Genomic DNA, 16,991 nt, shown 5'->3' with positions numbered 1-16,991 from the left:
CATCATCCTGCCTTTCTCCTAGTTTGGGTCTGAAGTCAGGTTGCAACAGTTAAACATAGCTATAGCGTCACAACACACCAAAGTTAAAACTGTGATTAAATTGTTTAAAAAATTGTAAATCTGATTAAAACATAAATCATTAAAAGGTAACAGCAGATGCAAAAACCAGCAAGATCCTTTCCTCTTGAACAATCAATCTTCCAAGATCTGCTGAAATAAAAAGGTTTTTACCTGTCCAATAGCAAATAGAATGATAACAAGGAAGGTGCCAGTGTGACCTCTCTGGGAAGGGAAGCCACCAAGAAGACCTGTGTTGTTTTATTAATGAAGAATGAGTAAAAGGTTTGTGTCTAAATATTGACTTTGTATATACTTTCTTGAAGTCAGTAAAATCAAATCCAGGCCCTCATATGAAAATAATGGAATCCAGGATATATTTCACAATGTCTTGAAAAAGAAAAGGAAGAAATGCATCTGCATAGTAAGCGGACCCTGTTATACACTGGGGCTTGGTTCAAAGATCCCCTGTGGATAACCAAATCTGTGTAAGCTCAAGTCCCATTAAATATAATGACATAGCAAAATGGTGTCCCTTATAAAAAATGGAAAATCAAGGTTTGATATTTGAAATGTATACTTTTTTTGAACATTTTCAAACCATGGATGCTTGAATCCATTTATAAAAAAATCAGTGTATAAGAAGAGCCGACTGTATTTATCTGTATATCTGTATATATACAGTTCCCATGTTGATCCAGTAGGTTCTGTCTCCAGTGGAGAAGTAATAGATCAACAATTATTCCCAATCATACTTCTGCTTGTTAGGTTCTGTTTTTAAATCCAGGGAAACGATAATTATAGTTTGGAAATAAACTTATATTCAAGGTAGTGAACTTTTTAAAAAGGGAGATGTAAATGTGACTTCCACTTAAAACTAAGGATAGCATCTACTTTTGGATGGACATTGAAATGTGCATTTTAATGTACACTCATACTTAGAACACACAAACAGAGAGATCCAAAGTGCTCCACAGAGTTTTTCTGGATAGCTATGAGAGTGATACAGGATACAAAATATTAGGGATGGGTGCATTTTCTTTATTAGTAGTGGTAGGGATGTTAATGGCATTGCACTCCTTGTTCACTCTGACCTGTTATTTTATCCCTGTTAATGTCTAGCTTATCTAAGAGAATGTCTAGTATTTAATTCCAGAATAGTAGCAAACACCATTTGCCACCGTTTTCAGTTTATCTATGGCCCGAAACAGACGGGCCAAATAAAGTGGCTTCTGACTGTTTTGAGGGCATGGCTTTTAGGTGATGCATGCCACTGATGCAACTGGAAGTCATTCTGAGGCTACCTAAGGCAGCCCAAAGCCACCAGCAAAAGGAGTAGATTTAATCTGTTTTTGCTGCTGGCCTGTTTGGGACTGTGGTGGTGGTCCACTTTGGGAGCAGGCCATACAATTGCCACAGTCCCAGAGCAATCATGGCCGGAGCAACCAGAGATCACTCCTTTCAGGTTGTCTGTTTCAGTCCCTTATCTTCTATTTATGTTTGTTACAAGCTTGCATGTATATATTGATAATACACTGTGAAAGCAATTACATGGATACACTAAACTGGTTTTTTAATGTGTTGTTTAACTGATCTACATGTGTGCCTGTACACTTCAAGATTGGCCTTTTTCTTTCTTTTCTTTTCTTTTTTGGCAGTTATTATCAAATAATAATACAGAAGAAATAATGTGAAGGAACTGAAAATTGCAGCAAACTACACTTGCATGGTGCTTTGTACAAAATTCAGAAATAAAAATAGATTTATGGAAAAGATCTATTGCATCACTTTCATTTGATAGGTCCAGTCCTATCTCAAAGATACACTAGCTATATTGTGGAAAGGGGTCCAAATTAGGCACAGGCCTCTCATCTGCCACAAATTGTCTTCAGTGGGTGGAACCCTTTGGAGGTTACTTGATCTCACATCAATCTGCTGGTAGAACTGTTTTGTTGGTTACAATCTGCAGCCAGAAAGGCCAAAAAGGTGGAGAGAACGTATGGGATGAGGGAGAATCTGAGTTACACCAGATACAAGCCTTCTTGAACCCAGGAACACAACCACCATACTAGTACAAAGATAAGCCTGGCAATGGGTAGTCCCAAATAACTTCTAGGTTCCTTAGATTAGGAAGGATTAGGATTCCTCACAGATTCAAATAGCATGAATTGTGATGTTCATCTAACACATCAGGAAGAAAGCATGCTAGCCTCACCACCTTGTAATGTCACTTTCCTCATGTGGAAACCATGAGTCAGAATTGGATAGGCTCCTATACACATGATTTTTCAGGGTTCTTGTTCATATGGGGAAACTGGCATGTACAAGAACTTATCTTCAGAATCATTTAGATAACCAGGAGTTGTACCACTTAAGAAGCAGTGAGCAACAGAATCCTGCCCATTGTTATCAATAAATACTGCTGCTTCTATTCACTTGGCTACGCTGCACAATTCTCTATTTGCATATATCTGTCATGAATGGAAAAGGGCCTCAGGAACACCATTTCCTTAGAGTATGTGTAAGTTGATTAGCAGGGCAAAAAAGACCAACTTTTGCATAATTTCAAAATTGCACTGTCAGTCCTCACCCCAAAGTGTATTATTAGAACATCTGATACAGTTACTTTTCCCTCCTTCATAGCAATCAGACATAGGAGTGCTGCCGAGAACAAATAACAAATTACCTGAAAAATTCTAGACTCCCTTCACTATCACAGAAAGAGCTTCGCTCTAGGCTTCACACCATTCCATCATTCCAAACTCTTGATTGTTTCTTCTTTTAAAGAGCTATTTGAATAGACTGCAGGATTGCCATCACTATTCAAATTAGAAGCCATTTAAGTCTGCAAAAAATAAAGTGCCATTTTATTATATTGATTATGTGTGTGCGTGTGATAGTGGAAATGGTTGAAAAGGGGGAGTTGCTCAGCTAGAGGCAACCTGTTGTTCTAGTTTAGTCCCTATTTTCTTTGCTCTGCAATACTGCAGTTTAGCTTGTATTTCCCTAAATTGCAATTAGCTTGCATATTAGCTTCAAAAAAAGACAAAGGAACTTTTTTAGCATGGCAATATTAATATAAATAATCTTCAGCCTGGAGAAGAATACATCTTGGAGGCTAGTCTGTGTATTAGAAACAAAGGCAATTTTAAAGTTGAAAATATTACAAGATACTATGCTAGCAGAAATTATCTACAGAGGATTCTAATCCAAAACTCTGCTCATGTATAGCTGTAGCTACACAGAATTGCATTGCTGCTGTTGTAATCAGTCTAAAGCTATTTGTCACAGTGGTATTGTCAATGAAAATAACCAGAGTGTACCAGCTTAAAAGATTTTTTCCCCATCTTGAACAATCTGAAAGACAACTGATATTGCTAAGAGTCAATGTGGTGTAGTGGTTCGAGCATTGGCCTAGCACTCTGGAGACCAGGGTTTGAATGCCTGCATAGCCATGGAAACCCAATGGGTGACCTTGGGCAAGTCTTGCCAAGAATCTTGCCAAGAAAACCATATGATAAGTTCACCTTAGGGTCGCCGTATGTTGGAAATGCACACAACAGCAATTGATATTACCACTAAAGAAATTTAGCAAAATCTCCATATTGATTTCCAATTGCATTGTAGGGGTGATAACTTTTAGATAAAAATAATGCACCAGTGGAAGTAAGCTCTAACCCTGATATCATGTTTTACTATGGAAACCAGATAAGAGTTATGGGAACTACAGGGCTACATGTAAATGTATTTCCAGAACCCTGTAAGCATGCATTCACTTTTAAAGAAAAGCAAGGTAGAAGACCTTTGAGTGGAGAAGCCATGGATGAAGTATGGAGACTGAGGGCATGTTTATGTGGGCCAAATGAACCAGGTAACCCCCCTCCCCCCCACACAAATACACCCTCACTGTGACTTGTGTTCAAAATGCAGGGCCAAATCCAGATTCAAGTGCAGATTGTCCTCACAATGTAATGCCAGTTCTGCACCAAATCCACCTTTTCCCTCTCTTTAACTGGCTTAAAATAATTTACATTTTGCTCTGGATTTTAAAGGAACATCCAGAGCACTTAGTAACAGTGCTGGGCTTCCTGCTGTGGTTACACAAGCGTCCTGCTGTGCCACCTGCCACCACCATCACTAGCACAGGTTCCTCCCTCTGAGGTTACAATGAGGCACCCATGCATATGACTGATGCTTGGTGCCTCATTTCTGACCCCAGAGGGAAGGACCCATGCCAGTGATGGAAGCACTGGGCAGCACACTGGGAATGTGCATGTAGACAACCACCCAGCATCGCTATGGAGTGCAGAAGTAATGGAGGGAATCTAGGGCAGCTCAAGAACCAGAATACTCTAGGAGCATCCCAGAATAGATGAGATGCTGTATGTGACCCCAGAGTAATTTCCTACACTGAATCCTGCAAGATTGCAGACATTTATCCTTGAGCACTTGCTTCTAGAATCTTGTAAGGGAAAAGCTGCTGGAGAGATTTGGTTCAAGAAAGTAATCAGAGGGAAATGGGAAAGTTGTACATGTCCTGTCCTCCCCCTCACTGCTCTTGTAATCAAAATCATTTCCTTCCAAAGTGATTTCTATGTGTGTCACGTACAGATCACATATTGCAAGCTGATGAGAATTTCAAAAGTGACACTGTCAAAGCATGCAAGTTCTACTTTGTCTGACTAGAAGAATCAGAATCCACCAACTGGCATAAAAGAAAAAGAAATACGTTTTCTAAAATCTGGTACTGTACTTTAAAGAAAGAAGTCCTACTGTGCATCTTAACAAGCATTTTTGATCTTGGTCTGGTATGAAGTTTCCTGCCACAGATGAAATTGCACTTCCCCTGCTGAAAGAGTAGGTGTATGGCTTGGGAGTATTCATAGTTCCATCTTTGCCATTGGACACCCTGGTGAATTCTTGTGCTGGTCTATGACTGTAATAAAAATGAACTAAATTGAATTGGTGAATTCTTGGCTCAGGATATTTAGTATCACCTTAGCCTAGTCACAGTAGTACACGTGCTGGTTAGATTATGCAGCACAATGAAATTGGGGCTGACTTTGATGTTTCAAGTAGTACAAAATGCAACAGCTAAATTGTCTACTAGAGTGTCATATAGAAATAATATGACACCAGTCTTAAAATAGTAGCAATGGTTACCATCATATTTCTGCTCTGAATCCAGCAGGCTTGTGATGACATTCAAAGTCCTAAACAGCTTGGGACCTCAGGACTCAAAGAGGTCTCCTTCCTATAGACATCTTCCCAAGGATTGAAATTTGATTAAGGATAGAGACTCCTCTATGTTCCATTAGTGCGGGTGGGTACTGTGTGGGAAGATGTGAGAGAGGATCTGAGGAAACAAAAAAGAATCAAAAATGAAGCCAAGGCTATGTGCTTCCTTCACAGGATGGATGAGAACATTATTGACTGTGATAGAAAATGTGTATTGTAAAGTAGGTTTTGGAAGAAAGATTAGTAGTTCTGTCTTAAGCCATGTTAAGTTTTAGACACCAGTGAAGCATCCATGATGAGAAAACTGAAAGACATGATGTAACACGTTGTTCAATATCCGAAGAAAGTTCTGGAGTAGAAAAGTACAACTGCATATCATCAGCATAAAGATGATATTGAAAACCATACAAACTGATAAGATTACCAAGAGATAAAGTGTATAAAGAAAATAACAATGTGCCTAAAACAGAGCACTGTGGAACCCCAACCAACAAAGGAAAAGGAGAAAGAAAAGAATCCCTTTTAAACTGTTTTAAATTAGTTAAATTGATGTCACTGTATGGTGTCTTAAGAGCTTTTATATTAATGCCCTGAGATATTATATTCTGTAAGGAAGGCTATAAATATTTTAATGAATTAATAACTATGACAAATGTTTTTACCTCTAAGCGAATGTAAGATATGTTGCTTACTTGATTCATGCAACTCCATGTAATACTTTCCTTAATCAGCTGAAACATTTTGATTAAGGACCATTAATTGTCTAAAATTACATGGTAGATAACTAGTAATGAACAAACAACAGACTGTTCTGAGATTTTGAATACATATTGGCAGATTTGTTCTCAGGTATATTCCTTTGTTCTTTTGGGTATCCAGCAAATTTGCAACTCTCCAAACCAATTACATGCAGTTATTTTTGTTACTCTTAGCATCTCTCTTTAGCATGATTTGGGTTTAGCTGATATGACTAACATCAGAAGGGCAAAAAAACAGAGGCTATAGTATGCATACATCTTGAAATTGGGTACATCTCAAGGGCAGTACCATAATCTGGATAGCATTTGACTGGGGTAAATAATTACGTAGTTTGCTTGTAAAGACAGGCCAAGAGTGGCACTTTTACAGCATTCATGACTCAAAGGAAAGGAAACAAGAAACATGGTTGAGTGCATATTGAGTGAGGTTATTGACCCTGTCTTAGAGAGCACTAGAATCCATATGCCTGAAAGACATTGGTGTTACTACAAGTACATTTGTACAAAATGGCTTACACGTGCCCTAAAGCACAAACCTCATGAAACTGAATAACGTATGAGCCACTGCAGTGCTTCAGTGCTTGGAGTGTTTTCAAAAGCTATGGTGACATGAGATTCTAAAATTTGTAAGTCGCTCTTGACAACAGGATTCCTTTTCCTAAGCCACTTAAGCTTTGGTGACATTTTTACTCTCTTATGACTTGTAAATTTATACCAGAAGATTAAATAGCAAATCTTTCCCAGGGCCAAAGGCAAAGCTTGGTATGTTAGTCTGAGATTTGGCTACTAAAATCCTCTTTATCTTAAAGCAAAATGCTGGCTTGGGATTTGAGGTTCATAGCTGCCTTCAGTCTAAATCTCGAAAATAAATAGAGGACCTGCTTCTTCCAGAATAGACTTCTAATTTGCAAAAAGATCTAGGCTGCATTCATTAGAACACCAGACCTACTTTAATTACACCCTTGCGTACCATTGTTGGGAGAGGTATGGGACTGTTGTGTTCTATCTTTTAAGCACCATGGGCTCATTAAGGAATTAAAACAGAGGTGGGCCTTTCATACAACAACGTTCCCTCTGGGAATGCTTTAAGTTGTCTGCTGTCTGCATGGATCATAAAAGTTCAGAAAATTACCTCAATAAGATGACAGCCATGTCCATTTACACAGGAAATCCAGTACTCCCTTTTTCCTTGGAGGCACATATTGAAATTCTGTGCAAGCTCATTCCTCTGGCTGTTTAACAATGTGTCTTATGTTTGTCCTGATTAAAAAGAAGAAGAAGAAGAAGAACCTGCCTTTATAGCAGAGATAACATGGAGGCTGGTATAATTGCAGTAAAGAGGCCTGGGAGCATGCAGTAATAGGATGGTTCATCTGACGTGTACTGCGGTTGGAAAATAAGCCGTGTACGTATGTTCTCTGGGGACAGTAAAGTGGCTTTCAAGGATTACACTTTATGTAGTATGAAAGCTAATGAGCAGAAGAGCAAGCATGAAGAACAGTTGCTTTGCCCTTTCTAGGTTTTACTGCAATTTATGCAGTTTGAATAGGTTTCATTCTGCTTTGGGAGGCAGCCAATTTCCCCCTGTTCCAATACAAAAGATCTCTTATCCTTAAAAAGAAACCCTTCCTGTATCTGTATGCCATGCTGCCATATATAGAGAGGGGGGAGGGAGGGAGAGTGAGATTCAGGACTGAAAATTTAGAAAGCAACGTTGTTCAATAACAATCTGAAAATGGTCTCTGCCACTGGCAGAGCAATACGAATGGAAAGAATATTGGAAAATATTTGAAAAATGGTCAGAAAATGTTTTTCTTATGCCAGGAAACCCTGAAGAGGAGAAATCTGCACTAATGAGAATTGTTGCAGTTTAGGACCTATTCTGTGCAAAATTCACACATGGGCTTTTGTGCAAAGAAAACAAATATCTGTGCAGTATTCATGATCCCTGTTTGTTCACTAGTTTAGGAAATACATGGAAGTCCCCCAGTCCTCAATTACAGCCAGCAAAAGGGGTCTGTTCCCCTATTAATCAGGGACTTTTCCACTTCTCTCCCACACATGATCTCCAGTGCGAGGGAGAATTGCAACAGTGACCCTGCTTTTGTCACACTAGAAATCTGTTGCACTTTGTTTTGTTGCTGCCTGATAAGTGAGAATTGTAAGGGTCGGACTAGGAGGTACTACTTAGCTACATAACTTAGGTGGTTATGTAGCTACCTAGCTCATACAGAATCACAGCTATATATACACGTGTGTGTGTGTGTGTGTGTGTGTATGCGCGCATGCATACATACATACATACATACACAGCCCTGAAGTAATATGCACAAGAAATGAGAAATGAAAAAACATTTTAGGTTCATAAAGTAATTTCATCTTCTGAAATATGCAGCTGTAGATCCAAGGGCAGCTTGAAACTGAACATATTTTCACATAAATTCTACTTACTTTTTAATATCTGCGTGGATCTCTCTCTCTCTCTCTCTCTCTCTCTCTCTTTGTATTCAATTATGTATAATGCTATTCTTTGACTTGGTAGGACACTCAGAGAATAAACATACTTCAGGCAAATAAGAGTTTCTTCAGGAAGCAAATACTATGTTATTTCCATGTGAAAGTATATGACTGTCATAGAAGCTCAATTTCTATTCATGAGTAGTTTGTTGTTCAATATACCTCACGACTCAGAGATCATCAGGTAGACATCTCTCAATTGTGCAAGGAAATAGAAAGCAAACAACATCGCTGCAAATGTCACTCCATTGAGAGCTAATAACTTTTCCTCTGAAGACTTGTGCACATACAGCACACCTGGCCAGAGGGATTGTATTACTTCATATTAAAAATGTCTTTCCAGGTGATATTTTATTATCACCCCCCCCCCCAACAACTCACAATGATTGGCAGTTCTGAAAGTTTACAGACAGAAGTGTCACTGCAGCTGCCTGTGTGCCTACTTTCTTTCTTTCTTTCTCTTTCTTCTGTCACATTATTTTTCATTTTATTTTTCAAATACAGCATGTCTGAAATAAGAAATACTCAAGCAGGATATAAATTGAAAGTAATATTTTATAATAATGCATAGTATAGTAGCTATGAAAATGATGATGAAGGTCCTGTGTCAGACACATAGATACAATGTTGTAGTTATGCTCCATCTATCAATCCAACTCCTAAGAGCCCACTCTTAAAGCAAGGAAGGTTTATCAAGTGAAGGGGTTCTGTGACACTGGCAAGTGGGGTGCTGAAGGATGAATGTACCACCCCTTCCCACCAATGAGCTGTGAGGCAGCAACCAGATCCTTGAGGCCTTTAGCAACTCCACATTGCATTGTCACTTATTGGTGGGTGGTAGCTTTTTTTCTTGAACACTGCTCACCCTCACCTCAGAACTCTTTCACTCAGTGCTGCCTAGATTTTAAGGTGGAGTTTAAGGGCATTTGTGGTTGTAACAATCGTGCCACAATCATTAATGTGAATACAAAACAGTTACGAAGTTGTAAGTCTAGCTTACAACCTCATAACTGCCTAACAGGTTGTCATCTGTAGTGTAGGATTATAAAACCAAAATGTATTTTTTTAAAAATATATCAGATTTTTTAAAAATATAAATAATTAGATAATTTTTAAAATATAAGTAATTAGTAAAAACAGTAGTAGACAGAAAGAAAACCCGTTCATGTGAGGTGCTGGAGAAGAGTGCTGAGGATACTGTGGCTGGCCAAAAAGACTAACAAATGGATCCAACAACAGATCAAACCTGAACTCTCCCTGGAAGTCAAGATGACAAAACTGAGGTTGTCATATTTTGGCCATATCATGAGAAGGCATGAATAATTAGAAAAGACAATAATGTGAGGAAAAGTAGAAGGTAGCAGAAAAAGAGGAAGACCATGTGCCAGATGGCTATTTCTGAATCTACAGGACCTAAGCATCGTGGGGAGGATAGGGTGTCTTGGAGATGTCTCATCCACAGTGTAGCCATGAGGAGGCCCAATTCAAAGGCAGTTAACAACAATTAGACTTCATGTGGAGTAGGATCGTTTAATGCAATTTACTAAACACAGAGGTATTTCAGTTTTATAGACCTTGTAACATTCAGTCTCTGTTTACATAAGCAAAGGATGAAACCAAAACAAAACTTATTTGCTACAGTGCCATCTTTGCCTGATATTTTTTTTCTTTCTGATATTGCCATAACAGAAAGACTTGAGAAAAAAATGGGAAAGCCTGCTGTCTGCAAGAATTTCTGGTGTACATCTAAAGGCTAAAAATATCTTGTTTCTTCCAGGTTATCAGTCTGTCTTGCCTAATCAACAACAAGGGTTCCAAGGACTCATGGGAATGCAACATTCTACCCAAAGTCAGAACCTAATGAATAATCAACAGGGAAATCAGGTGCAAGGCATGATGGTCCAGTACCCAACCATGTCGTCTTATCAGGTATGAAGTAACTATGGAATGCCTGGTCTTAGGACCAGTAATTTGGGGAATGAAAGGGTCCTGGCAAAGGGAATCCAGATGGAAGAGTTTGCTCACAAAAGGTGTCTCTGCCTAAAAGCACACATAAAAATGTGGTTAATAAAATAATTCTAGCCTAACTGTCCTAAAGAAACCAGTTCCAATCTGATCTTGGAAACTAAGCAGGGTCAGCCTTGGTGAGAACTTGGATGGGAGACTACCAGGTCTATATTTCAGGTCTGTAGGCTATATTTCAGAGGAAGGAACTAGCAAAACACTTCTGTGTATTCCTTGCCTAAGAAAACCCTAAAGTGATGTGCAGATGCATGCACTCACACACACACAGCAGCAGCAAAGGGCCAAAATAGATGGTTCTGAAGGGGTGCCTTGACACTGCCCCTTTGAACGCCAGGTTGGGGCCATGGCAACTGCATGCCACACCCCCAACCCAGCTGTTTGCCAGGACAAAAAGAAGCAGCAAAATGCTACTCCTTTTTGAGCTGGCAAAAAGTCAGCTTGTCCACCGCTGCCACAGCTTTGCAGTGCTCCTGCAGCATGCAGCGTATAAATGCCATGCTGCCAGAGTGCCGCAAAGCTGCCCACCATGTGGTCTGGCAAGTGGCATGATGTCTGCTTGGTAGTGGCATGAGAGCATGCAGTGTCTAAACATCACTCTCTGCCGCTGCCTCCAAGCCGGGGCAAATGGGCAGTCTGTTTTTGCTCCAGAATTTCTAAATAACGTCTCAGTTGTCATTAGGCTTATTAGGAAGAAAGAGAAAAGTACAGTTCCATTACAAATTCTTTTTTACTTTAATTTAGTCAAATATTAACCTTTCCAGGTTAAAAAAAAGGAGCAAAATGCCTTTGTGTCTGTGTCTTTCTACCTTCAAGTCACCTGTCACTTTATGGTGATCCCATGAATTTCATAGAGTTTTTTGGGCAAGGAACTCAGAGGTGGTTTTGCCAGTTCTTTCTTCTGAAACATAGCTACAACACCCATCCAAGTACTAACCAGAAGTGATCCTGCTTAGTTTCAAAGGTCAGACAGAATCTGGTGCCTTTAGGGTATCTAGGGTTTTCCACTTGTTTAAAAACTCTGATTCAGTGCTAGAAGAAGCCCATAGTAGTTTTTAAAGGATGTGTTTGAAAACATGTTACTTGACAAGTGGTTTTAATAACAAAATTTAAGAAGCACTTACTCTGATGTCTTTATCATCATCTTTTAGCCCTATTCTATCAGCACTGCTATTTCACTCTGCATTTTGACTGAGAGTTCCAAAGGTTCCGTCCATCAGATAAAGTCCTTTTTTGCCCTTGTGTCACACATAAGATAAAGTGTAATGCTTCCTCTCTCTTTTTTATTTTTCATTTTATAGTGGGGAGAAAATAGTTAAATGGTTCTTCCTATGCTTCTTATAATGTCAATCTGGAGAAGGAATAGAAGGGCAAAGACATCAAGTAATGGGGATTAAAACACCCTCCATTTAGGATTTCTGAAGATATTCAGCATTTAAATGTCAGAAGTCAGAAATTCATTTAATTATCTGGGTGCTACATATTTTGTGGACTCTTCTCAAGTTCAAAAAACTGATATATTAAAGAAAGTAATTTCAACTGAGCATCTCAGAACTGTGCTACAGCACAGATAATGTATACCTCATTCTGCTTTTATAGCTTTGCTTCTGTGCCACAGTACTAACACACAAAATAGTCACCTGAACTCACACACAGATGTTAATAACACTAGCTGATAAATCAGTATTGCAGTTACAGATTTGTAACTGATCCATATTCAGTGTGGCTACATAGTCTTTCTATAACCCTTATGTAAATGCCAGAGTCCACCTTAAGAGCTAGTCATCAGATCTGGTGAAAGAAGTCCATTCAGTTTCTGATCAGTGCAAGGAGCATGACATTACCTACAACAGTCCTTGTTGCAGCCTTGCGCACTGGTGGGAGGGAAGGGGTGGAAACATTGTCCTTGATGCCCTGATTGGGAGAAGAACAGACTTCCTTTGCCTGATGCAGAGACTGGCTATCAAGGTGGACTGGTACACCTGGTGGGCCAAGAGATGTAACTAAGTAGCTAGTCTACAATTTTCGACAGTTCTTTGGTAAGCCTTCCAAGCCTTAACAGAAGTTGTAAACTACAGTTCTGGTCACTGATGACTTCCTTCATTAACAACAGGGTAAGGATCTTCGCTTCCCAACTTCTGAAACAATTAAAATTAAGATATGTCCCTGAAGTCAGAACAGTTTTACCAGGGGTGGAGTGTAGTTGGGGATGTCAAACCATATCTTCATGCTGCCAAGCCACTAGAGGCTTGGTGACATTGGTGGTCTAGCCATGTCCGTGACATCACTAGCTCCTTAGCTGAAAGGAGAATCAGGCTTCATTCTCTCCCCCATCTTGCCTTAACTGCATAGGGAATGGGAGGGGCTAATGGAATCAATCAGTGAATGTATCTACCACTTACTTTGCCAGGACAGGAAGTGATAGTGAAGTCTTGCTACATAATCTCAAAAGCTGGCTGAGTCCTTACGTTAAGACTCAGAGTTTCTAAAACTCCCAGCATGCAAAAGGGACAGCAAGAGTGGGTTACCTCAGTGGAGGTGTTGAGAGCAGGGTTTCCAGGTCAGGATTATCCCAGGCCCTGTGGGACAGATAATGCTTTGTAATGTCACAGATGGCAGCTGCAGTAATATTACAAGGGGTGGCCCCAGTGATTTCTCTAAATGTGATGCCTTGAACATCAACTGCAGTTGCACAAAGCATGCTACTCAAATTAAAAAGTCTAACAAATGAGAAATATACATATAAACATATACATATAATTTCCAAAGCTGTAGTCTTTCCCTGAGATCTCTCCCTCCCTCCCTCCCTCCCTCTCTCTCTCTCTCTCTCTCTCTCTCTCTCTCTCTCACACACACACACACACACACACACACACACACTTTTACCCTGAGAACTGGAGAGAAGGTAGCTAGCCCTGAGAGTTGAGACTCTCCAGTTGAGAGTCAGCTAAACTCCTGATGTGCCTAACTGACTGAACTTGCTCCTTACTAACTTTCAGGGATGGGTGAGATAGGCAGGAAAACTCTGGCAGTCCAGACTGGGCCTTTAGGGTGGAAGTTCCCCTTCCCTAACTTATGGAGTTTATCAGACAAGGGAAATTGGAAGTATAATCCAATGGCAATCCGAACACAATCATGGGGTTTAACGTTATTGCGTGATAGACTACCACACGCAATTTTGGGCAATGGGAAGTCAGTCCACATGCAATCATGGGGTTTCACGTTATTTCATGGGAGGTGATCACATGCAATTTCAGGCAATGGCAAGCTATTTTCGGGCAATGGGAAGTTAGTTTGAACGCAATTCGAATTCATGTGAATTCGGTGAACTAGCAAATTCATGTGAATGTGTTCTGGCCCCACTTTCTTTTCTCGTGGCCCCCAGGTGACATCTTGGCATGCACCCAACCAAATGGGGTGCACCATGATGATGTTGCTTGTGTGCAGCATCCAAGTGGCACTGCGCATGAGGAGTGTCATAAGGCTGTGCCACGACCCTTATGGTGCCCCTGTAGCAGCGGGAATAGACACCACATTTTGTGGCTCCTTTTTTGAGCGGGTCAGGAGCGTGGTGTCCAGTTGCCACATCCCCAACCCAGCACTTCCAGGGCGGCACAGAGCCACCCCAGTCGGACTGTCTGTCAAGTCCCTAATGTCTGCAAAAGCCCATGCTGCCAACTTCTTTCTTTTGGTTAGTCTCAAAGGTGCTACAGTATCTCTCTACATACTAATTCTACAGCCTAGATTCTACAGACATACTGATTCTACATGACTATATTTTTTAATTCTATGATTATGTAGGCATATCTTTTCCAGAAGGAAAATGTGCACAGAGGGTATCATAGCCATAATTCTGCACTAGATTCCAAATGCCTTACTCCAGCATCCTAATGTGACTAAACCTCCAATTTCCCTACTTTCATTCTGTTTTGTGCTCCCTTGCTTGCAGCCTAGGCATAGAGGGAAATACTCAATTTTTAAAATGTCAGAGCTCACGTCTTAAATTCTACAGTCTCTCATTTCTGCTGCTGACTAACTAATGTGCACCCCAGCCTGAGGGTGGAAGAAGAGAAGGAGAATGGGAGGCAAATTCACAGTCCTGCTTCTCATTAAATCCATTTGTATTCCCAAATGAATAGAGGATGTATAGATACAGAGATAGAACTGGAACAGACATGAATAGAATGAGGTGACATAGGTGAATCCAAAGCAATGAAAGAATGCAGTTTTTAAAAGTTAGGCAGAATTTTCTTTTTACTTTTTGTCATTTTATTTGCTTCTTGATCGCTGTCTTCTAGGTGCCAATGACCCAGGGTTCTCAAGGACTGCCGCAACAGTCTTATCAACAGCCAATCATGCTACCTAATCAATCAGGTCAAGGAACGCTTACAGCCTCTGGAATGCCCATTTACTGTAATGTCATACCTCCTTCTCCACAGAACAATCTCCGTCTGATAGCACCACACTGTCCCTCCAATAATGTCCCAGTAATCTCTGCCAACTGCAGGACAAACTGTGCAAATATTAACAATACTGGATGGCAGGTCAAGTACTGAAACTGTGAAATTGTAGTACAGCTATATAAAGGTAACTGTGCTTTTTTTTTTTAATGACAACTATCTCATGGCCTTCAAATGAAAAGCGGAGCTCAAGAAAAGTAATGGGTTGAGGGGCACAGAGACAGTGCTGCTGGAGACATATAAACAACATCAACAGCAAGGTAACAGGTTGTTTGCTGGTTAATGGTGCATATTTTCATAATGTCTACTAGGTATGTTTTTCTAGCATAGCTAGTGACATGAAATCATTGAGGTAAGATTTTTTCCTACCACTGAACACCACTGTGTAGATTATAATATCCCTAATTCAGATTAGTTTTGTACTTTGTGTTGAGTTTGTGAAGCAAAATGTATTTAAAAATATAATAAAACCACATTGTACCAAAGTTGTAATGGACATTTTAAAATAAAATTGCTGAATGGAAGGAATAATTTATATACACTATAGAGGTTTTTTATGGATATCTACTGTATTGTAGTGCTAAATCACAATAAAGCTACTTGACCTCATGAAGAAAGGTCAGTTTTCTACTATTTGTGTGTTATCTTCTTTTCTTTCTTGCAGGCTTTCCCATCTTGTTACACTCCATATTTTATCTAATTCAGATTTTTGAAAGAATAGGCACAGACGCACCATCCTAAAATGATAAATACTGACTTTTGCTTTGCTGCAGGATCCAAGTGGGATTCAAAAACAAGTAAAGAATCCCTGTGTAGTTTGGAACATAGACACAGATGCTCCCAATACTATTTTTCATGTTAATTTTAAGACACACTCTGGTAGCTTCTCAGAAGGTAACTACAGAACTAGTGAAAGTTAATGCATAATACCAAGATGAGTCTGGAGAAAAAAGTCTATTACTAGGTTTCTTACAATCATGCTTCTAAAATAATTGAATCATGTAGACCTAATCTGCACAAAGAGAAGAATAAGTTGTAGAAACCTGTCTAGACTGGTCTTAGTATTCAAAACTAGTTGCTACTGCCAAACTATGGTCCCTTTGCAGATAGAGAGGTAGGCAGCATGGGTCAGCAATAAATATACATCATGAAAGTGACAGAGAGAAACCTAGGTGATAATTCTGCCTGGACGTACATAAGGGTATTGGCTCAACATTTCACAGAAACCAGATGGACCTTAGAAAACAGGTGGTAATCATGTGGGTCTAAAGATATGTTGGACTGAAAGCCCTAGTAGACACTGCTAATGGTATGGAGGGCTACATAGTTCCTACACCATCCTAGTACAACTTTCAGACCTTCTACAGCATGTATGGATTCCTTGGCAGGATATCTATTCAGAGTCCACTGAAAGTAAGAGCTTTGAGACCACTCCAATATGTGATTTCACATGACCACACTGTAAATTATATTTGATACTAGAGCTTGGTGTGTAAGTACTGAAAAACCTGGAATGTTATGGTCATGACACCCCATGTTAGAGACTAAATGCATAGCCAAGGCCTAACTCTCAATGCTGAGGTCCTTAAGAAGACCATATGGAGGTCCACCAACTCATGTATGAATGATTTGTAATAAAATAACAAGAAAACAGGTGAGATTACCTTGTCCCTCTCACACACTCTCTGCGGGGGTGGGGGCAGATTGGTATAGTTCAAAAACATCCTTAAACAGCTTCCAGAAGACTGAAAACCTGAAATATTCTAGGATATAGTGATTTGTGAGGTGAGGTGGGGAATTTAAATGGACATCCTTTGGTGATAGAGCTGTAAATCTGGGAGTTGTGCTAAGATAAGTACCAGATCAACCCCCTGTTTATCCATGGACCCCCCAGGCTGGCCTTGGCAAAGTTGTTATTGCTCATCGTAAAGGAGCCTCA

At 39.8% G+C, this 16,991-nt stretch overlaps 1 protein-coding gene across 14 annotated transcripts in view; it reads left to right on the top strand.

The window, feature by feature from the left end:
- ARPP21 (cAMP regulated phosphoprotein 21) overlaps positions 1 to 15,196 on the top strand; it is a 251,859-nt gene extending 236,663 nt beyond the window's left edge. For all 14 annotated transcript variants that reach the window (XM_089532674.1, XM_089532679.1, XM_089532669.1 and 11 more), the window contains 2 exons: positions 10,348 to 10,499; positions 14,891 to 15,196. In XM_089532674.1, the coding sequence (XP_089388800.1) occupies positions 10,348 to 10,499; positions 14,891 to 15,148 (410 nt within the window). In that variant the 3' untranslated portion in view covers positions 15,149 to 15,196. The remainder of the gene's footprint in view (positions 1 to 10,347; positions 10,500 to 14,890) is intronic.
- The last annotated feature ends 1,795 nt before the right edge of the window (positions 15,197 to 16,991 follow it).

This window comes from Sceloporus occidentalis, unplaced genomic scaffold (genome assembly GCF_023333645.1).
Source record: "Sceloporus occidentalis isolate IW3139 unplaced genomic scaffold, rSceOcc1.0.p SCAF_7, whole genome shotgun sequence".
Classification (NCBI taxonomy): domain Eukaryota; kingdom Metazoa; phylum Chordata; class Lepidosauria; order Squamata; family Phrynosomatidae; genus Sceloporus; species Sceloporus occidentalis.
The sequence above is the reverse complement of the archived record's forward strand: the minus strand, read 5'-3'. Positions and strand labels throughout refer to the sequence as shown.